Genomic DNA, 26295 nt, shown 5'->3' on the forward strand with positions numbered 1-26295 from the left:
CAATATATGCTTCCCTTTCAAATGTATTGTAATGGACATATTTATTGGTCATGTTCAATGAAAATGCATTGTTTTAAAATTGAACTTTGACCTGGTGGCTTTGACATATAGGGTGCTAGGAGACAGACAAAACAGGAAGTGAAGTACGCGTAACATGTTAACCTATTATATATAATTATATACCCACAGACATCACTTTTGTGAACTGGGTGTAATATCAACATAGTAAATTCGTCATATGTCTATCTCAACAGACATCATGTCTGGAGCAGCTGAAGTGGTTTTTTAATTTAGCGCAATTATTTCAGTCATAACACATGTTTTTTTTGTTTTCTCTTTATGACAAATAGTCATTTAGATTATATCAAGTTAATATTCACATTATCAACTTATTTCCATAACATTTCAGTTACAGAGGTTGTTGAGCTTCTACCTAAATAGGGAACTTCCAGAAACTGAGTATTCCGACTGGGGGAATGAGATGGAAAATTCCGTCAGGTCCAAAATGGTTTTGTAAATTTAGACATTATAATGTTTAAAATTTGCATTCACTTAATAGAAACATCCACTGTTGTGGTCATGAGAAAAATAAGAAAGACATGAGTTTACATAAATTGATTTAGCCTAATTTCTACATGGGTGAAGGGCAAAAAGTTACTTTATTTCCTTATGAGTGGAAAAAATCTGTTTTAAGGGCTTAACTTTAAAGTCCCCCTCCACTCAAAAGTGTGTTTTGCTTATTGATACTTCACTTCAATGTGCAGATTGATGTCTTTGCAGAGTTTGACACTGTGTTCACTGAAAACCTGAGTTTATGGTGTGTATCCATGATTATGATTTGTGACATCACAACTAGTCTGGAACCAATCATGGTCCAATATGCAACTTACACAAATGTGATGCATCTTGAAGCCTCCAGTGAACAAAGACCTTTCAGTGAAGTAGGAGACATCTTGTGTCCAGCAGTTCAACTTTTGAAATGAAAAATATTTATTTATTTAATTACTTAGGCAGGTGACAAAAAAAAAAGACAGCAGCACCACAACTAAGCAAATGCAATGACACAATTACCAAAATCTATAAAATGGAGATGATAAATTATAGGACTAGTATTTTACCTGAATTGTTGTAATTTTTAAATTTAACTTTTTTTGTGGAAAAAACATAGTAGACACAATTATTATTCGAAGCAGAGTATTATATATATATAAAATTACGTCTCGAGGGGATTTTTTTCATTTGTTTTCCTCCTTTACATGATTATTATTATTATTATTGTTGTTGTTGTTGTTGTTGTTGTTGTTACTATTATTATTGTATCAAAATTATTACCCTGAAATCTGAGATTAACTTCAGTTCCAACCAATAGCCTAATAGAAAAAAATCGGGAAGCTCGTTTTCCCCGTCTTTCCCCAGGGCACGTAAACGCAGCATTTGGCTTGCACAAATCCTCTCCGTTAATCGCTTTTCACCGGCTGGTAGGGATTCAGACATCATGCAGTCATCTGTGGGTGGTGACCGACCATAGCGTGTGCATTTAGTCTGAGTGTCAAACACACACACACAGTCCTGCCCTGACGGTGAATTTAGGAGGGAGCTGCAGCTATCTCAATGGCGATGAAAATGGATTTAAATGACATCATAGAGCAAATTGAGACGGGAGAGCAAGACTCTGCTTTGACGGCTCTACAGAGCTACAACAAAGAGGTAAACATCAGCTGATAGACGCACCCTCTATATTAAAATATGAAGTTCATCATACACAATTATTAGGCAGCTATGTTCGGTAAATGTTGTATTGCTTTAGCATTTAAACCGCTTCTATTCAAGCTTTAGGTCATCTACAAACACCCTTTCAATTAAGAAGATGATGCTTGCGTTATCCTTATTAGGGGAGACCGGGGATGTTTGGCACACTGTAGATTTCTCCACATTCCAGTATTATCAACATCACTATCATGTCACCTTTAGTCAAAAGTATTTGTTGGCCTGTAAATAAGCTATAAATATATTGTAACACAGTCGTAGTCCATGTGACGCAAATTATCCATGGATTTCCACTGGATTATTTACATGAGAAATTTTAAAAGTCCCCTTCCAATCAAAAACATTTTTTTTCTTCTTCCTGCAGTTGGAAGTTTGAGATTCTCTGTGCAGAATGATGTATGTGCAGAGTTTGTTTTCACATTCATCTGCTGAAAGTGGAAAGTTTCTCTGTGCTCATTGAAAACATAGACTGTAAAAAAATAATGGACATAGCCACCAGGACATCACCCTTTGGTTTGTGGATGTCTGTTTTGAACCCTTGAGTTCAGTATTTTGACTGTCGCCATCTTGGATTTTTGGAGCCAAAAGTGACCATATTTGGACAAGAGGGTGGAACTGACCCTAGCGCTAGCTGCTAGCTTGGTTGGAACAGTGCATTTACAGTCTCTAGCTGTGTCTCAAATCACATACTTCAGTTAGTGCACTTTCATGTAGTACACTGTGTACACTATGTACTCACTGGCGTAGTGCGCGAATTTTGACAGGGTAGTGTTGTCTCAAATCAAACACAGCTGATGTGCACTTACCGGAAATGGCGATCGCAAATTAGCATTAGCTAGTGTTAGCATTCACGTTATCGTTCGCACTACCAAATCATTATAGACTGCTAAATTAACCAAAAAAAACATACTGATGGCTTGTATCCGACAACAGTATAGTGGTGCTTAGTGCTAAAAAACACATGTATAACTTACATTTGGATAATGTGGCAATGTTCACCGTAGTTACAACATACCCGGCCGCCATTTCCAGTTTGAAAATTGGTCCCTCCCCTTCCACTACGTCGCCAAGATGGTGACGATTGAGGGCGAGAAGTACAGTTCCACACTCAACTTTTTAACTGTTTTGAGTGCACCATCAGGGTACTCACAGTGCACTGCATTTTTCCATACTTCTCAGTGTGAATGCACTTATGCACTCAAAATGTTAAGTGTAAGTACAGAAGTATGCGACTTGAGACACAGCATATGGTCAACTGTGATAACGCCAATGCTAATTTTTGCTAGCGAAAAACAGGCTTAAAACCATTAAAACAAAATGTACTTACTGGAAAAACTGAACATCCGACTCCTTAGAGGCTCTTTAAGTACAACCAAACACTGAACAAGACTTTTTTAGGCGACCAAAATGCAGGGCTGCCAACTCTCATGCATTGACCATGAGACTCATGCAATTGATACTTTTCACACACTTACTGGTAGCAGCACAGTGTCTCTCCCTCTCCTCTCATGCAGTGTGCACGCAGGCACGAATGAGAGTAGGTTACTATGGTTACAGGCACACTGTGTCTCTGTCACTCTGAAACTTTCTTGTGATTCCCAATAATACGTTTTTAGGTAACCTGCGACCATTTTAGGCTACATAATGTTTTTATACGCCTATACTCTGAATCTGGGGTTACGCCATGATTATGTCACCTAATTAACATTGTCGCAGTGGTAGCGACTTGGCTACGTTGTGCATCAATCACATGCCACGCCCTAAAGCATATCTTGCTTTATCATCTGTTTTACTAAATGGGGCCATAATTTACAAAGTGAATGCTCTATTGAAGAAGACTTGAAACTAGCAATTGAGACCATAAATTCATTAGGAAACTTTTTACTAAGGTAATAAATCAAGTGAGAAGTAGGGTCATTTTCTCAAAGACTTCCATACAATTGGACTTCTTTCTGGAGCCAGTGGAGTCGTCCCCTGCTGGCCATTAGAGAAAATGCAGGCCTAAGTCACCTCCCGCATTGGCTTGCCTTTTCAGACCCGGAGCTACCCACTTGATTGAAAATCCAATTTTCCAGCCAATCATGATCCAATATGCAACTTATTCAAGTGTGATGTGGAAACTTGTAGCCTCCAGTGCACATACACTGAGATTGGACTTTACACTGAAGTAGAGGACATCTTGTGTCCAGCAGTTAAACTTCTGAAATGAAAAGTAAGATAATTTAACTTTTTTTGTGGAAAAACCATAACCGACACAAATCGTTATTCAAAGTAGAGTACGCTATTTTATATACATCTTAAAACATGTCTGGAAGGGATCTTTAAGGTTTTTAATTTCTATCCAACAGAACCAGTTTTAAAGCTGCTGTTATATTTTTTTCTCGGCCACTTGGGGGCAGCAAAACAAACTGCAAGCACAACATTGACATATCATCATCTCCTAAAATTATTATGAGTTGTAGCTGGTTATTATTTACCTGGTTGGCGCTACAGGCGCTGAGGGCTTCTGCTTTCACACTTGCACTGTTGTTGTCTAGCTTGGTGCTTTGAGTTTTGACTCCAACTATAAAAGGCTGTTACATTCACTCAACAATTGAATTAGAAACACACTCCATCCAACAGCTTGGCTACTTAACTGTCTCTTTCCCCACCAAGCAGAAGGATCCTCTAGAAAAGACTTGGGGAAAGAAAAGTTTATTTAAATTTAAATATTTCATTCAGCATTAATCCTAAATGTACACGCATTCATGCTTTTCAGAAACATAGTAAAATATTGACTTGACCTCGTTGTCATATTCTATTTGTCTTTAATGCTTTAAGGCCTACTGCTTCTGTGATAGTTACAACAATGCAAATATGTAATAGAAAGTGGCGATAGCCTACAAGCCTACAAGGCATCTTTGCTATTGACTGCTCTGTGTTCGTCATATTTCTGCCATCTGTTGATCAATGGCTAATAATTTTGTAATGGCTATATGTTGGTGTGTCCTATGAAGGCTGCATACTTTATAAAGTTGTTCAGTAAATGTATTTGCACTTCCAGCAGACACTTCATGTCTAAAAAGACATGAAGTCATGTTTGTGTCCACCTGATAAATGCAAGTCCAATATTCACTTTCCTTTTAACTCTGTTTTGGTCTCCACCAGTTCCAGAGAAAAAGATCTGGCTCTTTAGAAGCTAAATGCTCCACTATGTACACCAGCTAGTTGCTTACTTGTTACTGGTGTGTGACAGGTATTTGGTTTACCAGAGCTTTTTGCTGAAAACTGCTACCTGCCACTGATCATAGCAGCTTTGAGCATTAACCATTAATACATTACCTGTACATGCCACTTATGGATACGGTGGCCACTGTTCAGATGAAGTTACCTTGACTCATTGTATGGCAATCAGAAATTAAGTTTTTTTGTTTGTTTTTTGTGAGAGGCTCTAAATACTACACTACCCATAAGATTCATTGACTGTTGCTATGAACAAGACACTGAAATGAGAGTTCTAGCATATTCTGCATACTTCATTGCTGCATTCAGGAACAAAATGCCAAACCACAGATAGTGAAGTGATAAACAATAAATCCAAAAAAAGTGAATCAATTAAAATTGCTGAATTTATACAAGTTCTACAAAGCTCAACCTCTAACTTCACCCCACCATAAGCTATACAGCAATATAATTTGAAGCTCTCTGAATCACTTATTACAGTGCTGTGTGGGACCTTTCACTTTTTTCAGCAATGTCATTGTTTGTATTGATTCAACAAGAATTCTTATTCAAAGCTAATATAATACTTCAATCAATTGTTGTGGAGGGTCATAACCGCAGATGCTCAATTCACACATCTTGCGGACAAATACTCTGTATCTCTTTCTAGTGAAGTCCTAATTTCAAAGTGGGTGTGCCTTATTTATTTAGCCTTGCGACACACTGTCTGCCAACCCCAGGTGAGAAGTGCTATATGGTTCTCTCAGCCAAAGTCACTTATGTTGTGTGGGAGTTGATCTTGAAGGCAATAGGATTAGATTCTCTGATACACAAATAGAGTTTCCTACAGCCCAGTCAAATCCCACTGTACTAACGAGCTCTCAGAGATGAGGAGCTTAGTGTTGCAGGACATGTTCTCAACTGTAGAACTTCTGTATACCTATGCATGCCGTGCACTGTATTACACCACAGATCAGCTGTTTGGGTCAGAAAGTGCTGTTGTGGTGTAATACAGTACGTGGCATGCATAGGAATACGGAAGTTCTTAGATTTAGAAAATGTCTACTGCAGGTAATACATTGACTATGGATAAATACCTCATACAAACCCACTTCAAAAAATGTGATCTGTTTAAAGGATTGGTACACAATTTTTCAAGTCTGTCTTAAAACAACAGTCAGGTGTCCAAATGTGCTTTCAATGTAAGTGATGGAGGCCAAAATCCACAGTGTGACCACACAATAATTTTTGTGGAAAAATGCACTTAAAAGTTGATGTGAAGCTTATATGAGGCTTCATCAGTCTGAGTTAGTCATATCAAGTGGATATCTGACACATTTACAGTCTTTTCAGCATCAAATTCCCTCTTTGTGTTTCCTCAGACAGTATTTCCCTGTTGAGCTGTGGTGGAAGTATAGTAACAAAAAGAGGTACTTTGGCAAGTTTGTATTGTAAGTGCATTATGAACTTACATAGTAAGTGCATTCTGAAGGGATCATCTAATATTCAGCATGGACAGGAGGAATGATTATTTCAGTGTTCATTTGGTGACCTGACTGTTGTTTTAGGACAGACTTGAAAAATTGTGAACCTGTCTTTAAAGCTGCGCTAATCAATAGTTTTCAGTATCTGTTGCAAATCTTCTTTGTTCTTATGTAAGTATTCCTGTAATCCAATGAGGCAAGTTGTCTTTACTGGCTAACCTTTTAGCAAACAAACACTTTGAGTTGGTGAAAAACAGAGCTAAAAGGAGAGTGAATCTTTATCAGGTGGACACAAACACAATTGGTAATGAATGATAATGTAGCTCTGTGTTTGCTGGATGTGTAAATGGGCAATGGTTTGCTAACACATTAGCCATAACAACGCTATCAGGGGATACAATGTCATTGTTTTTTTACCCAAATCAGTTAATGTAGATTTACACAGCATGGTTAAAAGGAAATAACACTGGCTGTTGGTAGAACAGAGGGTGTGTTTTGTGCAGTCAATCATCCACCCTGACCTGTTGTTGGCACTACAACAACATCATACTACTTCCATGTCTGCTTCTGAAAAAAGAAAAAAGAAAACTCATTGTCGCTTTTCTGATTGTAACTAACTGTCTCTGGATCACTTGTTTGTGATGACACATTTGTTCTATGCTCTCTTGCTTTTGTTGTCACACCTTAAAAATTTTCTGTATAATGTTTTCTCCCGCATTTCCTCGTCTGCACTGTTTTTCTGCCTCTCCCTTATTTGGCTCTTCTTCTTTACCTCACACCTACCTTTGTACCTTTTGCTTTTCCTTCCCACAGATGAACCAGTGCTTTACATTCAGCAAGGGAGAAGAGCAGGACAGAGAGGTATTCCTAACAACACTGACTCCTGTACATTTTCTGTTTGTCAAAGAAAAGAATTGTACCTTTAGTAATTTCCCTTATTTTTATTTGTATTCAATTTAATAAAGAATATTTGCAAGAGCACATGTCACATTTTGAAGCTCACATTTATCTGTAGAAATCAGAACATGTAAGGAAAATGTATTTAATTTGCAACTCTACCCTGCAGCAACACAGAAGTCACCAGTAAAAGAACACATGGAAATTGACACTAGCCTTTTCTAACACTCTCTCACCTCCTCTGTGTCATCTGTGTGTGTGTGTGTGTGTGTGTGTGTGTGTGTGTGTGTGTGTGTGTGTGTGTGTGTGTGTGTCTGTGCATGCCCGCTGCTTTAGGAAGGGCAGCTACAAAAGGTATGACAGTAACAACATGTTACACCTCTCCCTTAGTAAAACAGTGCCCACAGTTTATCTTCTATATGACAGAATCTATGTTCCAAATTTTTGGCTTCAGTTCACCACAACCAGAAAGTAGATGGTGAAAGGCACCCTGATGATAGGGATTCATTAAAGTCCCCCTCCAGTCAATTTTTTTCCTTGTTATTTCATATGGATCACAGTCTTCACTGTGCAGAATGATGTATGCGCAGAGCTTGTTTTCACATACATTTGCTAAAGGAAGAAAGTTTCTCTATGCTCAACTTAAATCTGAGTTAAAGGCATGTAGATATATGTGTGATTTGTGACATCATAGCTAGTTAGTGCATTGTCCAGTATGCAACTTACTAAAGAGTGATGTGGAAACTTGAAGCCTCCAGTGCACAAACACTGAGAGTGAACTTTACAGTTAATTAGAAAACATCTTGTGTCCAACAGTGAAGCTTCTGAAATTAAAAATATTTACATAATCATAGATTCTGGATTTTTCAATGAAGAAGAAGGAGATGATATAATTTAAAGAATTTTGAACAAGGTAATTAACTTTTTTTGTGGAAAAACTATGTCAAACACAATTTATTTTTCAAACAGAGTATTTCTATATGTCATAAAACATGTGTGGAGGGGATCTTTAATGGGTGTAAATGGACCTCATTGTGGAGGTTTATAGTTAGCCGATTTGCTAATTTGCTACTTTCTGATCAAGGAAGTTGAGTTCCTTGAGTCACTGGTGAGGCGAGCTCCAAGGCTAAATCCTACTGATGCAGTTTATGTCACTGATGATTCAGTTCAGCTTGAGGATTGAGTAAAGATAAAAGACAGACATAGTGACAGTATATTAAAAATGTAAGTAAGTTCAATTGAACCTTTTGTCAACAAATGATGTTTACCTTGGTCTTCTAATACTGTAATTATCAACCCAGTGAAGCTATATGGAAGAAGGACACAGAGGAGTCAGACTCCAGGGACTGATACAGGAAAACAGAGTCTGGGTGGAAACACAGTCTCATCCAACTCCCCTGATGGTTGTTGTGAAAGTAGAGATAAATAGGTACAGAAAGAGAAAGAGATGGAGATCATGAATAGAAGGTGGGTGTGGTGCAGTTAAATGGGTCACAGTCATGCAGGAAATGACGATGTATGTGGCCACAGCTCTGTTTCAGTTCATAGAGATCGAGAGAGATCTAAAGAGGGAGTGATGAACCATTTTAATTTGAATGACCTTGTGACCTTTTCCCCTGCACCACCCTTCACAGTTTCAGACCGACATATTGTAAAAGCTGTAAGAATAGCTAAATTGTTGGCATGTTGTTCATTCTGCCCAAAATGTTCATTTTGTGTTGTGTAATTATTAGAACAACCTCTAGGGCAGACTAGTGGGACTTGAGTAAGAGCTGTGATGATGGTGTGTTTATCACTACTTTTGAATAGATGTTAAACAGATTGGTTTGTGGGAGTTAGGAGCTGCAACTCTTTGCAACAGCAGCCAGGCACCATGACTTCCTTATAATATTTACAGACTAAATCCAGGATAAACTGTGGGTTTCTGCCAGTAGATGTAGACATAAAGTCAGTTTGTTTTCCTCTCAATCAGCTCAGAGAGTCGAAAAAATTACAAATCAACAAATCAGGTAAAACCATTTTGTGGCAACACTAGCAATCACTTTGTGGAAGCTAGTGGAGCTCAAAATAAAGAATAAATTAGTATAAAGAGCAAAATGGTCCTTTAATTAAAAATGAAACATGGATGAGATGGTGTAATCTACCTCTGAGTAGAGTTAAATTTGAGTTTTGCCAAAAATGATCACTAATGGAGCCTTTGAAAATAAGTTTAACTCTTACTTTAAAAAGTTGTCATAGATGATTCATTTATACTCTGTTGAATTATAGATTATAATGATCTATCTCTGAGCTGGTTAAGGTGAATGGCTTGTAGGTGAGAACATTTAGAATACTGTATTGAAAAGTCATTCTGGTTGTAAATGATAAAGTATCCAACACATTTAACACATTTGTAACTGTTTAACCATATGCATACATTCACAGATTACATTGTTTCAAATCCACATTATTTTTTTTTACATGTTTCCCACAGTATCTCAGATTTGCAGAAGAGGACACTTGTTATTATAGACACCTACTGTGTGTCAGAGCTAACCACAGGCTTGGACTCAAAACGCAGACTCAGATTCAGTTCAAAAATTCAGTCCTTTTAGTAAGAATGAGGTCGGTCAGGTGATCTAATAGTAAGGCAACAGTGTCCAAATCGGCAGGCAAAAGGCTAGGTAAAAAGGCAAAAACAGGTCTGGGAACTATAGGGCTTAAAGAAGCCACACAAGGAAAAAAAAAAGGCTGTTACAAGGAATGAGACGAACTGGCACAGAAGGGAGGGAACACTGAGACTATATACTCTAGAGGAGGGGAGACAATGAGACACAGGTGCAACACATTAGGACAGGGCAGGTAATCATACAGGAGGGAGACACATGAGGGCAGAAAGCAAAGGACCTGAAAAAAGACAAGAGTTGAATATCCAAATAAAACAGGAAGTACAAGTCAAAGAACACAGGGAGAAACAAAAAGGTAGATTCAGTCTTTTTGGAGTAGTATTTGATACATATTGTAAAGGCCATTTTGGAGTTATCATCTTCATCTTATCTTTAATATACCAAAGATTCAAGATAATCTCAGTTCAGGCCATAGACATAAATATTTTATATCACACTGTCCTATTTCTGCTAAAACATGATTTGTTAGGATTTTTGAATAGTAAGAAAGTACCAAACATTAAGATCTCACTTAATGTTCTGCTCAGCTAAATGGAAGCCAGATTGAATAAGATACCTACAGAATGATCAGTTTAAAATGTTTGATTGTGCAGGATATGGCAGACATTAGGACAAAACCTCTAAATAGATCTATGCTACTTCCAGTGATCAGAGTTTATTCATGACAGGGTTTGGTGTTCTCTGTTGTGGTTTTAAGTTAAGGCAAGAGTTTAGCTAAGGTATTAGAGAGGTAACCATTTTATTTACCATTTTCATATGTGCACGTCCATAAAAAAATGTTTAAAAAGAAAAAAAAACTGAAAAAAAATCCAGTACAAAATGGTTCTACAGTTCAAAAACCCCAACAGAAAACAAACAAACAAGAAAAAAACAAAAAAAAAACAAAACAAACTCATCGCATGAAGGTATCTAATAATCCATCATTTCTTCATTTTACAACTTTACAATTGTCTTAAGTGTTTTCAAACAGTATGTTCTGGTTATACAAGAGAAAAAGCTTCAAGGATGAGGACCAAGTTGTCTGGTCCTCGTCCCCCGCACAGTAAATGACATAGTGGTCTTGTTAAGTTCTTGTTTATATTTGGTTTAGGTTACCCAGACAACATAGGATGAAAATGGCACCGGAGTCCAGAGGCACAAAAAGAAAGGTAGATTAGTTCAGGGTTGAGTTTAGTTCAGGTGCAGCTTATCTGTTATCGTGTGCCTTCATTATCCAACCCACACACGCACACACTGACCATACACATGCACACACACTATAGGAAGATATTATGCAAGACAGCTTAGCATGTATCAGTGCCAGTTTTAGCTGCCTGCATGCGGTCAGTACATGAAGCCGCATAACAGAAGTGACTTTGAAAATATTTTTATTTTCCCTTGACTGACAGGCTCATGACTGAATTTACAAGTACTCAGTGACATCTCACCGTTTCCTCTCAAAGAGCACCTTTGCCGTATCACATACTGGATATATGTAAAGTAGTGAGACATGCAGCAGCTTAAATCCAGTTCAGAGGCTCCCGCAGTGAGTGAGAGGACGGCTCTTAAACAGTTTCAGAGCAATAAATGTTTTAATTATTAAGCTGTCAGTTTATATAATGATGTAAATATATAAAACTCCTGCTCCCTTTCTTATAGTCATGACAATATGTTAGCAAATAATATACAGTCAAATTTACCACTAATTAAAATGAACCAGTAGATTACTATAACTTTGGTAAAACATATAAATTAAGATCTGGTTAATTTATGAATCATTATCTTCTAAAATGACACCACAAAGTACACCAGCAGGTACAGACAGCAGATTGAAAACTTTAGGGCAGAAACAATTAGTCAATTGTCAGAAAATTAAACTGCAGATTACAGTTACTATTATCTATTAATCATTTGAGTCATTTTTCATGCAATAAAACATTTTCCTGGTTCCAGCTTCTCCAGTTTAAGGATTTTGCCCACATCACCTTGAGTTCTTGGAAATAAATGGCATTGATTGCTGTTTTCTGTCACTTTATAGACCAAACAATTGAAATAACCACCAGATGAATTGATAATAGAATATATGATGATAGAAAACACCCCCACATTACTGGCAGAAGTGTGACGCTGGAGTGCTAATTCTAGTCAGTAAGTTAGTAAGTTAGTAGTCAGTTCAGACCTAAACCTGTAAGTGTTCTGTGATGTATTGTGTGATGCAGCGTCTGGGGGAGTTGGTGCTCGCTCTCCTGAACAGGGAGCTGCAGCCTTCCTGTCAGCTGGCCTGTCTAGAAACGGTTCGAATTCTGTCCAGAGACAAAAACTGCCTGGACCCCTTCATCAGCCGCTCTGCCATGTCTACTCTCGCCCGATACGCCGGCATCGCCGTGGCCAGTAGCGCCGCCCACAACCAGCAGGTGGAGGGCCAAGGTAATTCCTGCCAACTCTTCCAGGTTTTTGGTGCCGCTCCTGTTTTGCTGTGTCCTCCAACATTCTCCCCAAATGCTTTTTTTCCATTTTGTTTCACACCCTACATTATCTTTCCCTTGAAGCATGGAAACTCCAGACTTTCATGAATAGTGTTTCACAATTTTTTTTTAAGTCTTTCTTAAAACAACAGTCTGCTCATATGAGCATTGAAACAGGTTTATCTTGCTGGAATCATTCCTCCTGTTCATCCTGACCATTAAAAGATCCCTCTGCTTCCAAATGATGGAGGATAGAATCCACAGTCCTCATTTTGTGCAAAAATGTATTCAGAAGTTTTTCTGAGGCTTATATGAGGCTTCAGCTGTCCATATTAGTCAAATCAAGTAGATATGAAGTGGATGTTTGTACTTTTTAGTACAAATGTCGTTATATTGTTTTCAAATACATTTTTTTACTAAATAGGTGCTAATTCTAATTGAAAATATGTTAAATTTTTTGCTGTAATGTGTAATGCTCACAGTTCTTGCTGGTTTGTGTAGAAGACTTGGACAGCACACTGGTTCTGTGGAACTATTAAAAATCCAATGAGATGAAAAGGACATGGAACAGCTGGCACATTATCAGCTCATCCTCCATTCTTCACATGAAGAATCCTAAATATAGACTGAATGTGTACCTATCTGCCTGACCTTTCCCTGCTGTCTCCTCCCAGGAGAGGGTGAGGGAGGAGAAGAAGGAGAGGCAGCAGAGGTATCCAGTGATGTGGTGAAGGAAGCCTCCCCTCCTTCAGAAAACTCTGACCAGGAAGTGATTGTTGAAGCACTCAAGTCCATCTGTAACATCCTGCTACACAATGTGACAGGACAGGTCAGTCTGCTGTGTTTCCCTTCACACCTGCATCCACTCATACAGACAAATCATCAGTTAGGATTCCATGGTGCTAATCTATTACATTTATCTCTGGATGGATGGATGTCACCTGGCAGGTGGTAGCAGCAGACCTGCAGCTGATAAAGGGCGTGGCAGAGAGGCTGAAGCAGTGTCATGATTCCATCTGGAACCATGAGGTAAGGATGGCCAGTGAGGTAGACGTTTCAACGTGAGAGTCGAATGAGAAGTGTGAGTTTACCTGGCACAAACATGCAAGGAAGAAGGATCATAATTTATGATTCAAGATGATAAATGATTTTGTGAGTTTGTTTTCCCATGATTCTCCAGGATTTCCTCTCACAGTCAGGTTGTTTGGAGATTTTAAAATGTCCATGAATGTGTTCCTAAAAGATGTGATACATTTTTATCTCCGTCAGGCATAAGCCTGGAGGGATCATGCATTTGGTCGTGTTTGTGTGTGTGTGTGTGTGTGTGTGTGTGTGTGTGTGTGTGTGTGTGTGTGTGTGTGTGTGTGTGTGTGTGTGTGTGTGTGTGTGTGTATCTGTCCTCAGCTAATCTCACATACTACCCATCAGCCTGGTATTTTTTGTGCACATTTATGACTGTATGCTCAAGGACCTATCATGGTTGCGGTGATTCACAATTTATGAAAAACCTCTTTTATAATGCCACTGACTGCTGACTCCTCACTCCTCTAAACTGGCTGGTAGGAGCTGCAAGTGATCAACAACTGCCTCAGTTTGGAATCTTGTTTCCACTAGGGACAACCAATCATGCCTTGTCGCCATGTTAGATCAATCTGTGCCAAATTTCGGTACCTTGTGTTGTGAATTCAAATAAATATTGATAAGATTCCTTATGACTCTATCGTAAATCTTAGACTTTCATCTTTTCAGCAGTCCTCACCATTTTATGCGTCATATGCGTTAAGACATAGCAAAAGGCATTTCTGGCAATCAGCTAGACTAAAAACAAGGCTTATCTAGTCTGTTGCAGGCCACATATTGGTCATGGTCATGGCTCAAAAACTGACATCCATAGAAAAGTTTGGTCTCATCTTGAACCAGAGCGTCTGCAGATCAGTTCCATACCTGATATGTTATGATCCACCAAAGTTCGGCACAATACGAGATGAATAAATTCCAGTTTTTGTTATCTTTGCCCACCATCTTGACTGTACACACCTGGCGGAGGTGTGCACTCTTCTAGTACTGCACGTGTTCTATGTGTCTTCAGTGTCTCACCACTCTGGAATCCTGTCTCCTACAAAGTTTGTTTATATACTACTAATCTGCTTTAGTAAATGCCTTTTTGAAAGTACTTTGAAAATATAGATTGGGTTTTGCATCCTGCACTCTGTTAGATTTAGGTTATGGAAAGATTTTGGTTTGATTTAAATATTGAATAAGCCAAAATAAGCTATCTCATGCCTTAAGTCAGTGTTAACTTTTTAAAATCTAACCAAGACCACCATCTTTGCCTAACCTTAACCAAGTGTTTGGTTTGCCTAAACATGAGCAAATATTGTAGGACAACAAATGAAAAATGATGATAGTAAACCTTGTGCAGATACATTCAGTATGATTTTTTTTTATAATGCTTTTCAAAACCCAAGTTACAAAACTTAATTTTGTGTTGACAGTGAACAGTTTACAGAACTATCTTGTTAAACAAAATGTAATGTTTCCTCATTATGTTGAGGATGTATTTGGGGCAGCATATGTTTCTTACAAAGTTTCTTTGCTATTGCCAATTAGTTGTTATAAACATATTTTTAGTATCATTTGAAAGGTTTTAATACTGGTGCCAATAATTGCCAATACCTCAATGATGATACATTGTTACTTTGAAGAACATAAACATGTTTTCTACATAAAAACTTTTTTATTTCATTTAACATTTACATTTAAAATAATTAATTGATAAAATTATTACATTTTTGGGGCATTTTTGCCTTTTAATGGAAAGCTGATAGTATGGAGACAGACAGGAAACAAAGGGAGAGAGAGGGGTATGACATGTACCAATTGTTGGCTGTAATAACTGTGGGTGTTGTGGTATATGGAATGCACCTTCACCTTGCTCATTCACCTACCGGGGTGACCCACGCATACATGTTGAGGTTTAATATCCAACCTTACTCTGAAGAGGAAAAAGCAGATAAACAGTGAATACTGTAAGACTCCATGCCTCTGATCTCTTTGTCCAGGTCCGTTTCTTTGACTTGCGCCTCACCTTTTTGCTGACTGCCCTGAGAGTGGACATCAGGGCACAGCTGGCTCAGGAGCTCCACGGCATCAGTCTGCTAGGTAACAGATTCCTTATGTAAGCAGTGAAACCACTGACCTGGGTAACAAACCTCAGCTCTCTGGATAACTAGTCTCCCAAGTAACCACATCACCTTTAACAATACCTACTCTTGTGGGATGTTCTCAAGTCCAATAGCCTATGATAAGTAATTAAAATAAGATATATAAAATATGTGTATAAAATGATAACTTCCTGTCATGTGTATGTTCTAGGGAACCAGTTGGACGCCACACTGGGTCTGTGTTGGCCAGATACGTTGGAGACAGCCAGGGCAGGGTCAGAGGGCGTCCCACCTGAAGAACTCCCACCTCTGAGCCGGCAGCAGACAGAACTAGCCATGGAAATACTGAAAATACTGTTCAATGTTACATTTGACACAACAAGGCGCAAGGTTGACGAGGTACTAAATATAATTGCACATTTTAGATGAGTATTTTTGTACAGCATTAGCCATGCAAACATTGAAACCCTACTGAGTTGTTGCTGCCATTAGTATACCAATGATTGTAAACTAGTAGCCCTGGACTTTCCAGCATTTAATGGATATAATAGTTAATACAAAATCTACTATATGTTAAACCAAGTCCACACACCAGTCATATGTCAATCAATCAATCAATTCAATCAATTTTTATTTATATAGTGCCATATCACAACAAAAGTCATCTCAAGGCACTTTTCACATAGAGCAGGTCAAGACCGTACTCTTTAATTTACAGAGACCCAACAATTCCCCCATGAGCAAGCACTTGGCGACAGCGGTAAGGAAAAACTCCCCTTTAACGGGTAGAAACCTCAAGCAGAACCAGGCTCTTGGTGGGCGGCCATCTGCTTTGAGCAGTTGGGTTGAGAGAGAGAAAGAGGGAGGGAAGGGGGGAGGGGGGACAGAAGAACAACAATCATAACAATAACAATAAGTATAAGTGTGACACGATCATTGTGTTAACTCAGTAGGATGCAACACTCTCTCATTTTTCTGCATCAACATGCATCACATTTTCTTGAAAAGTAGTAATTTTATCATGTGCACTCCTCAGATTGACACATCCAGGCTAATGTACTGTAACTAGTTATTTCTTCTGTCTGTATGGCATGTTCAGTGTGTATTCCACATACAGATTCAGGAAGACTTACATCTTGCAAGTGTGTTTGTGTTGACCAGTGTACAACGAAGCAGTTTGTTTTCAATATGCAACATGTTTCCATGTGTCATTTTTCATGTTCAAGTCCTGGTAGTTTCCATCTGAGGGAATTGAGAAGCCATAGACCATGACAAGCTTGTTTTTTTGGATTTTGTGGAGTAGAAAACAACTGTCCTGTTTCATGAGGGAATAAAAAAAAAGCAGAATTGATCCTGCGTGAGGGCAATTGCATAAAGTTTAAGCTACTGAATTTCCCCACCACAGGGCATCTTTTGAGTCTTGAATGGACTTTGCCAGGATGTTTTTTGTTTGTTTTTTTGAGGTTCAATTCACAGTAAATGGCATTCTGACTCTGGATTTATGAATGGGTGTGAGGCTCTCTCTTAATTGTCCTCAGGTCAGAGGTGCTTTCAGCTCACTGCTAAAGTTATCATGCTAACTGTGTTTACCATCTTAGTTTATAATTATAAAATTTACTAACACTCTATTAGCACAAAAAGAGCAGCCAAGCCAATGCAGTAGCCTAGTTTGTGAAATTGTGAATGTGAAATTTATGAAAAGTCAGGGGATCACCAAAGTCATTAGCATACATCATGGCAACCAAAAGTACAAGATTTTTTTTGGTGCTTATTTTGCAGTGGGAAAGAGGCTACTCTGTATTAAGGGAACACTGGCACATACTGGCTTCCGCTCCTCTTTGCTAAATAGACGATTGACTGTGAACCTCACTGCTTGTGTGTTTAATGTGGACTTCCTGAATGGATCCCTTTTCTTCGGAGGAGAACTTCCTCCAGCCTGCTGGCTCAGTGTGCCACAAAGCCCTGTCCGGCTCCCCTGCACTCTCTGTCAGCACGGAAATCACCCAGTGCTGCGCTGTCACTGACAGACTGATGGACTTGGGTTTTTCTTCAACTGGAGCTCCACTCATGTTTGCTGTAATGATCTCCACTGTGTTACTGTAACTGTGGCTGTTACCAACGCTGCCTTTCTGCCTAAACGACGCAACTGCTTTAACTATGATGTCCTACGCCACCAAGCAGCTATGGAGTTTATGTAACTTCCTAATTACATCCGTCAAGGGGTTTTTAACTTGCTGCCAAGAGTTTGGGATTTTAAGAAACAGACCTTGTTACATCCATAGAGGCTCTTGCTGTGGTTTCAATGTGGAATGTGGAAGCAAAACAAACTTGGGCGTCATTGTTGGAAACATTGCGAGACTACCTATACCAGGCAAGATGCAAAATATGGAGTTGATCGCAGTGTACTGCGGAGTTTGCAGAGACTTCCATCCTCAGCTCTGTCTCTGGCCACCATGGAACTATTTGATACACAGTCTCTCACAGATAAATCCCTCCTCATACATGACCACATCTTGGACAAAGGGCTTGTTTTCATGTGCCTAACTGAAACCTGGCATAAACCAGGGGGACTACACTGTGTTTAATGAGGCCTGACCTCCTGGTCATAGTTACATGGAAAAAGTTTGCAGCTCTGGCTGTGGTGGTGGTTTAGCAATCATAAACTGGGCTTAACCTGTCTCCCCTGCCAATGCTTGATCTTTCTTCTACTGAATGCCTTGCTCAAAATGTAAACTTCCATACTCCATGACAGTGCTTCTCCTGTAACCCCCTACTACACCTATACGTCAAATGCTTTTCGGAACTGGAAAAGCACTGACCCAACCATCATGACTATAGACCTCCAGCACATCACCTGCCCAGCTTCTGCATCAGTGGATAAACTAGTGGCCCTCTTCAATACATCTCTGAGCAGTGTTTTTGATCTTCATGCCCCTGTCAAGATGTGTGAGGTCCATTTTTCATGCTCTGCTCCCTAATTTACTCATGAACTGCAGCAAATAAAAACAGCTGGATGTGTCCCTTCCAACGCTCTGGGCTCCCTGTCCATAAACTAGCCCACTGTGAACATCAAAGGACTCACTCAAAGTCCCTTAAAGATGCTCGTAGTTCTACTCCAACCCATCAATAACAATCCTGGCAACCCTAAGCATCTTTTTTTCCACCATAAATCATCTCCTGAAGCCACAATCATCTTCCCCAATTGAGGCTACAGAAGAGCAATGTAACAGCTTCATTTACTTTTAAGAGGCAAGGTCAACAACATCCACTCTCTGATGTCTCCTCTCTGCCTTCACCTGTTTTCGACCCTCTGTCCCAGACAGTCATCAGCAAACATGGGATGTCTTTCCATTGCTATGCTGATGATACCCAGCTGTACATAAAAACTGCCCCAAGCCCTTCTGCAGCCATGTCAGGCCTCAGCTCCTGTCTCAAGGAGATAAAGGCCTGGATGAGCACAAATGAAACGGCAGCAAAACTGAAGCTCCGCTTATTGGCACTCCACACAAGATTCGGTCATCCCCCAAACCTCATCTCACCTTAGACGGCCAGGGCATCCCCTTTTCCTCCGCAGTCACTAATCTGGGTGTTAGGTTTGACCCTCAGCTGACGTTTGATGACCATATAAGACATTTATGCAAAACCTCTTTCTACCATCTCAAAAACATCTCTAAACTCCGCCCCTCTCTAACCATGTCAGATGCAGAGAAACTTGTCCATGCCTTAATCTCCTCAGGACTGGACTACTGCATTGCACTCTTCACAGGGATCCCTGGCAGGAGCATCCAGAGGCTCCAGTTCATGTAGAATAGCACTGTCAGGATACTGATGAGAGCATGAAAACACAAACATATAATACCAATTCTGTTGTTATTGCACTGGCTCCCTGTCTCCTTCATTGTTTACTACAAAGTCCTGCTACTCACATACAAATCCATCAATGGACATGTACCTCCCTACCTACATGAACTACTATTTTCTTTATATTTTTATGTTGTGTGTTCTATGTTATTAATACAGTAGCACTTTGAGTTTCACTATAAATGAAAAGTGCATTACAAATTAAATGTATTATTTATTATTATCCTTTATGAGATCATGAATTTCTGTACCAAAGTGTTTGCCGATCCACACAACAGGTTGTTGAAACATTTGAATCCAACCTCAAGGTGCCACTAGATGAAAAGTCCAGGCACCACCAAAGTCATGAGATACTTCTGTCTGGACCAAAGTGGTGGACAGAACTGACTGACTGACATTGCCATCCATAGAGCCATGCCGCTAGCCGAGCTACTAAAAAGTGAAGTCAATGAAAAGACTTCCCCATTACAGTTACAGGAGTACATTAGTTACTTTCCGCTCTTGTTAAGCAATAAGACACAACATATATGAAGTCTTTCTTTTGGAAGATGTTTTTTGTAAGATATGTCTTTCAATGTCAGAAGCTCAATTTTAGCCACAACAACAGAATCAGTCTGTTTCTTCTGCCTGTTACACACAAGATACAAACGAATGCATAATGTAAATCCACACATTTACAGTGATGAGGTTTCTCACGGGAACATGTTAACAATATATGTTTAATGTCTGTGTGTGAAGGAGGAGGCAGCAGAGTACAGACATTTGGGGGCCATACTGAGACACTGTCTAATGAGCCATGCAGAGGGAGACGAGAGGACTGAGGAGTTCCACAGGTAGGACAACACCCATTTCTTCAGTGATGACTTGATTCGTACAGTCACACTCGTCTTTCCATTAAATACTGACTTCACTGGGTAACATACCTTGCTCTTCAGTGACTGTCCCTCTTACCAGTCCCCCTCTTTTTCCCAGCCATACTGTTAACCTGCTAGGTAACCTTCCTCTGCCCTGTTTGGATGTACTGTTGATGCCCAAGGTGCAACAAGGTTCCATCGAGTACATGGGGGTCAATATGGATGCTGTCAACATGTTGCTGGAATTCATGGAGAAAAGACTTGACAGGGTGAGACAAGGCTCTGTGTGTATGTGTGTTCATTACCTGATAACAAGTAAAAAGGTATGAATAATAACTTGAATCACATTTTTAAATGTGCTATAAAAATATTTAAATAGTACTTGGTTCAAAGAGGTGTTTCTAACATCATCTTTTACCTATCGAGGTAAAAGGAAACAAACTAGTGTATTTTCTATCTTTAGCATCGTCTGTCACTAGGTGGAGCTGTATGTTAATTGTTAGAATGCCATGGAAACTATTCATTCATCAGTCAAACAGTAATTGGATGACATCTGGTTTCTACAACTTTCTAGTTACAGCTCTGTAAAATATCCACACGTAAAAAATGCACTTATGAATGAATGACAAAAAATACGTGCATTAGTAGAAAGACTCAAAGGACAATGTTGCTGACAGTCAGTGGTGGAAAGTAACAAAATACATTTATATTGTACTTGAAGGATTATTCTGGTTTATTACAACTTGAGTCTTCTTTCTTGTACTTTTGGTCATCAGCTCAATCAGTTAATTGCATAGATCTGAAAACATGGTGACATTAACACAACAAAATCTGATGGCAGAAGAAACACTAGTCCAATCACAAAAACAGTCACAGTTTACAGACCAACTTCTTGCTTCACTTTTGACCTATCATATTTACTTTAGTTGTGCGCACATCATTCTCATATGCAACAAGCAAGGCTGGATTGTTAGCAGTGCTGCAGACACCTATAGGCACCAAACATGCATGTTATTGGGTTTTTGAAATTAGATTGGCTGTAGATTTGTTTAAGAATTTGCACCACTTTAGTACATTATCGACAAAGGCTGGTCCTGCTTTATTATCTAAGTTTGTGGCCCTGTCTCGTAAAAGGATCTTGTGTCAAAATCCATATTTAACCTCTTAACATCCATTGGGTCACCAGCGACCTGCTTAAACTAATTGCTTAGCGTCACGCAGTGATGAATAAAAGCAATTGGCACAATTTTGCCACTTGGAGATATTTTCCAAAAACTCGCTCCCCTAAGGTTAGGCCTAGAGGCCTGGAATTATACACAGATGTGGTTGACAAGATGTAAAAGGTATGTGATGATTTGCATAGTTCTGGCATAAAGCATGTTCTAGTTCTTGTTATTCAAGTTTGACTCATTTTAGATGAGGACCAAAAACACTTTTTTGAGCCATATTTGAATTGATATAACTTTGGTTGTATTTTAGCCACATGTTAAACAAGCATGTCTCAAGAAACTAGTAGATCTTACTTTTCAAATTAAGCCCAATACATGCATTTTGGCCTTACAGTTCTTCTCTTATAAGCTTTTCCATTTGGGGAAAAAAGGGTGGATATTAAGAGGCTACAACATTTATTGTTTTAATTTATATTGTGCTCACATAGTGCATATTCCTAAATAAAATTGTGTTTAATTGTATTACCACAAACTAACTAATACACAGAAAACATGGGGCCAGGTAGTATTGTTTAATATAGGAGTACTGGTTTGTACACAACACACAGGTTAGTTTATGGTAGGGTCAATAGGGGCCCCAACGGAAAATAATTGCCCCAGGGTCCCAGGTCAACAGATTAATACAGCCATGTCAATGAGGGATATTAGCAACATTTTAGGTGTGCTGTCTTACAGGTTGACCTCAAAATTAAGTGCTTTAGATAATCTGGATAAAATGGCTAGCTGGATTGCATTGTCATAATGTATTAATATTTAATTACATAATATTTAATGTTTCCAATATTTATGTTTCTACTGTACCTTCTAACTTCACCTACACCAGCTAAAATAACAATAGATTATTTATTAAGATTGTAGCATTGCTAGCTTGATTTAAAGGGGAACTTGACTGATTTCACACATCAAAGTGTGTTTTCAGGTGTTGGGGAATCAGCGTCAGTTGGGGCTGTAGTTGAAAATGTAAAACATCTGGGGGTGTGGAGTTAGGAAGAAGTGAATCTGACAATGTTATAAGAGTGAAATGCTAAATCTGCTGATTCCTCCAATATTATTCAATACTTAAAAGACATTTCTCAGTGTTGTATGTGGATTTTAAAATTTTGCTTGTCTGTCTCACAGGGACATAAGCTGAAGGAGACCCTCCTCCCATCACTGAACTTGTTGACTGAGAGTGCCCGCATTCACAGAGAAACCAGGAAGTTCCTCAGGTCAAAGGTCAGTACTGGGATGCGGCAATGAAGAAATGAATGATGATGAAGACATGAATAATGAACACTGAAGAGTGTTGGTTTTTTGATGTGCATGGCTATGAGTATCTACATGTCATTGTATGTGTAGGTGTTGCCCCCACTGCGTGATGTAAAGAACAAGCCAGAGGTTGGCAATGCCCTGAGGAACAAACTAGTACGTCTGATGACACACATTGACACTGACGTCAAGGACTGTGCTGCTGAATTCCTCTTTGTTCTCTGCAAAGAAAGTGGTGAGGGAAATGTCTGTATTGATTTGTGTCAATAACTCATCTAGATTTTTGTGTTATTGTCCATGGGTCACCATGATATTGACCACCTCAATTGATCAATTGAAATGTCCACATCATTTCACTGTCAAAATTCGCTGTGGTTGGATAAATATGTGATATCATTTAGTGACCCAAAAGAGGTCGTAAGAGGTTCTACTTAACAAACTGAGAGATTTGATTTTGATATGGGCAGTGTCTGTATCTTAGATCAAAACATTTGTCATCATTATAAATCTTGGCTAATTCATCTTGAAGTACCACTTCATGAAGGCTGATTTAAAGATCTGGATTGGATTAGGTTACGGCTCCAACCAAAGGATTATTGGATTGGTTTTGTTGACATAGTGTTTGGTGTCTTTTGATGTGTTGAATTACTGCCATAATAACAGTAATATTTTCTCTATCCAGTTTCAAGATTCATTAAGTACACTGGATATGGAAATGCTGCAGGCCTGCTGGCTGCCAGAGGACTGCTAAGGGGGGGCAGAGACTCTGGGATCTACTCTGAAGATGAAGACTCTGAGACAGAAGAGTACAGAGAGGCCAAGGCCCAGTCAGTACCACCATAACCCTGTGTTACCTTATCTCAGTGTCTGATGTATAGTGTTTCATTGTACCTTTTTCCAAAAATTTTATTGTGTAGCTTTAAACACACAATATGTTATTTCTGCTGCTAAAGGGTCTCTCAATCAAAACAATAACAAAAGATGGAGTGTTATGATTGTGTGAAGTAGTGTGGGATCATGGGACTTGTTGTCTTCATTGTTAATCAGCCAGCTACTAAATTGGGCCTCAGTGACCCTCTTGTTTGAACACAGAGGCACTAAGCTGGGGCACTGATTCCAGCTTAGAATCAGCACACCATGGCCTCCGTCTTTGCCAGCTGCCCGATTGGCAGCACACAAGACTCCTAAGTCTAGCCTTGCAAACAGAACTACTGAAAGCTATACACAGCTTGGTTGAGAGTGGAGACCATCAGGGTTCAGCCCTAAGCAAGACAGGACCTCAATATTGTGGGTCAAAAGTGTGTTATAGAGGCAAGGACAAGGGGCACTAATATCAGTACACTGGACAAGTACATTTTTACATATTCTGTAAAAGATAATCAGTGATCCATCAATTGTGCACAAGCTGCTTCAATCTAAATAATGTTTGTTTTCCGTCCCTTTGATTTTCTGTCTCTGTCTCTCCGTCTCCAGGATAAACCCAATAACAGGAGTCGTAGAAGAGGAGCAGCCCAATCCCATGGAGGGAATGACAGAGGAGCAGAAAGAATATGAAGCTATGAAGCTGGTCAACATGTTTGACAAACTGTCAAGGTCAATAAAAGCAGATAATAACAAAAACACACAGACACACTCAACACATGTACTGGTCAGTTTGAACTGATCCAGTACATTCTATCTGTCTTTCAGAATAGAAAGCCTTGTAAGAGGTACAGTAGTATCAAACATATCACTGAAGATTTCATTTATTGTATACATGAAAATTTACATTTTTGGTTATTTATCAATCTATTATAACTGAAAATTATAAGAAGAAGTAGATAAGACTGAAAATCAGAGGCATTTACATTTTTATCATTCCTCCCTGCAGGACCAATTTGATTCAGCCCATGCAGCTTGGTATGGATGGGAGGATGAGAGAGATAACCCCTGATGATCTCCATAAACTGACCCACAATCCTTTGTTCCAGCCAGAGGAGCCAGCAAATTCAGACGAAGATGAGGCTTAGTAAACTTAGAAACATTAAAGGCAGAAACGCACTTATTTTACCCCTGTGATGACCCCATTGTTTTAGATGTTCACATATCACACAGTCCAATCTGTTCCTGTTTACCTGCTCTGATGGGAGGTGAAATACTGAATTATCAGTTTATATATATATATTTATACACACACACACACACACACACACACACAGATACAACACAACAGTGTTTGTTTTATTTATGACTAACAAGTCATTCATTATTCATCATGTTTTTACTTACTCTTAAATGTTTCTCCACCTTTCTGTGTTTTAGTGAGTTTGTAAATGAAGGAGTCAATCCCACCACATACTGTGCGACATGGTCATTGTGTGAGAAAGCAGAAACATGATTTTATTATATTATTATTTATTATAACAAGAAAATAACAAGAACACCTCCCAGTACAATGAAGTTCTGTTTGTAAGCACCTCCAGAGTGAAGCAGCACCTTTCTGACAGTGTCATCAAAACCTGAACCTCACACACTTCACAAGGTAGTGTGTTTGTATGGTTCAGGGTTATTTATTTCACTAGCCCTTTATTAGCAGCATGTATAGAAGAAGTGATCAAACAGTCACAGTGTGAGACGATGTCGTGCAGTTTGGTTTTGACTGGCTGAGACTGAGACTTTTGTCATCCCCTCATAGCACATGAGGTGAACGGAATTTGGTTTGTAATGCATAAAGCTTTGAAAAACCCAACATTATTAAGACTTTAGAGAAACAACATCCCAGATACCGTTACTCAGGATAATCCATAGACCTGACCGTCAACAGCAGTAAATAGTTCTGCGTTTCCAGTGGGAACTACTCTCTGTCTCTGTTTGGATATGAACTCATCTGTCTCTGGAAATGTTGCTGCTGATGAGATGAAGATGTGTCATTTCTATTCCTCATGAGGGCAGAAGAAGAAAATGAAAGCTAGCCAAAGAGTGGTGGTAAGGTACATGATGATGGAATCAGCTGTATTTTTGAAAAAAATAATTAACTGATACATTCTAGATGCCTGTTGTTTTTCATAAAGCCCTGTAGATGCTTTATTTTTAGTGAAATGTGAAACTGCAGACAGACATGCTCTAATTTTAGACTGAAGATTAAATATTCTTATGCAAAGAAAGAATCTATAACCTGAGAAACACATTATATATTAAACGTATACTCCTTTATATTGTTATAAAATCTATCTTGGACTAATGTATATTAAATGTGTTTAAATGACAGATTAGTCTCATGTCTTACTTTGATGCAGTTATTCTGTTCTGCACCATCATGATGGGATTCATCAGTGTCTTTGAGGTTTGATTGGATGATGCTGCTGTAAATTCCATCTTGTCAGCAGCTCTTTCAGATTAAAATACTTTACAAAATTCTCACAAACCAGGTCCCATAGCCAGAATTTCTGATGCTTTGAATGTTTTGAAAAATCATTTAGTCCCTGAAATTTCTTCACTTGC

General features: G+C 38.9%; 1 protein-coding gene across 3 annotated transcripts; it reads left to right on the top strand.

The window, feature by feature from the left end:
- The first annotated feature begins 1458 nt into the window (after positions 1–1458).
- On the top strand, positions 1459–24864 carry ric8a (RIC8 guanine nucleotide exchange factor A). 3 transcript variants are annotated; one of them, XM_044357527.1, is made up of 15 exons: positions 1459–1707; positions 7266–7313; positions 7686–7703; positions 12214–12421; positions 13134–13288; positions 13408–13488; positions 15522–15621; positions 15835–16022; positions 20223–20317; positions 20457–20607; positions 22687–22782; positions 22906–23050; positions 23498–23642; positions 24289–24408; positions 24686–24864. In XM_044357527.1, exons 1-15 carry the CDS (start codon positions 1612–1614, stop codon positions 24822–24824), a joined length of 1785 nt encoding a protein of 594 aa, XP_044213462.1. In that variant the 5' UTR covers positions 1459–1611; the 3' UTR covers positions 24825–24864. The 3 variants fall into 3 exon arrangements, with proteins under 3 accessions (XP_044213462.1, XP_044213463.1, XP_044213461.1); XM_044357528.1 differs by lacking the exon at positions 7686–7703; XM_044357526.1 differs by lacking the exons at positions 1459–1707; positions 7266–7313; positions 7686–7703 and adding exons at positions 8635–8778; positions 11106–11163.
- The last annotated feature ends 1431 nt before the right edge of the window (positions 24865–26295 follow it).

This window comes from Thunnus albacares, chromosome 7 (genome assembly GCF_914725855.1).
Source record: "Thunnus albacares chromosome 7, fThuAlb1.1, whole genome shotgun sequence".
NCBI classification, from domain to species: Eukaryota; Metazoa; Chordata; class Actinopteri; order Scombriformes; family Scombridae; genus Thunnus; species Thunnus albacares.

Coding starts and splice junctions, on each gene's coding strand:
- ric8a (XM_044357526.1), top strand. CDS start 8,660: ATGGAAGAAGGACACAGAGGAGTCAGACTCCAGGGACTGATACAGGAA. Junction 22,783..22,905: donor GGAAGTTCCTCAGGTCAAAG/GTCAGTACTGGG, acceptor TTGTATGTGTAG/GTGTTGCCCCCACTGCGTGA. Junction 23,643..24,288: donor TACAGAGAGGCCAAGGCCCA/GTCAGTACCACC, acceptor CTCCGTCTCCAG/GATAAACCCAATAACAGGAG.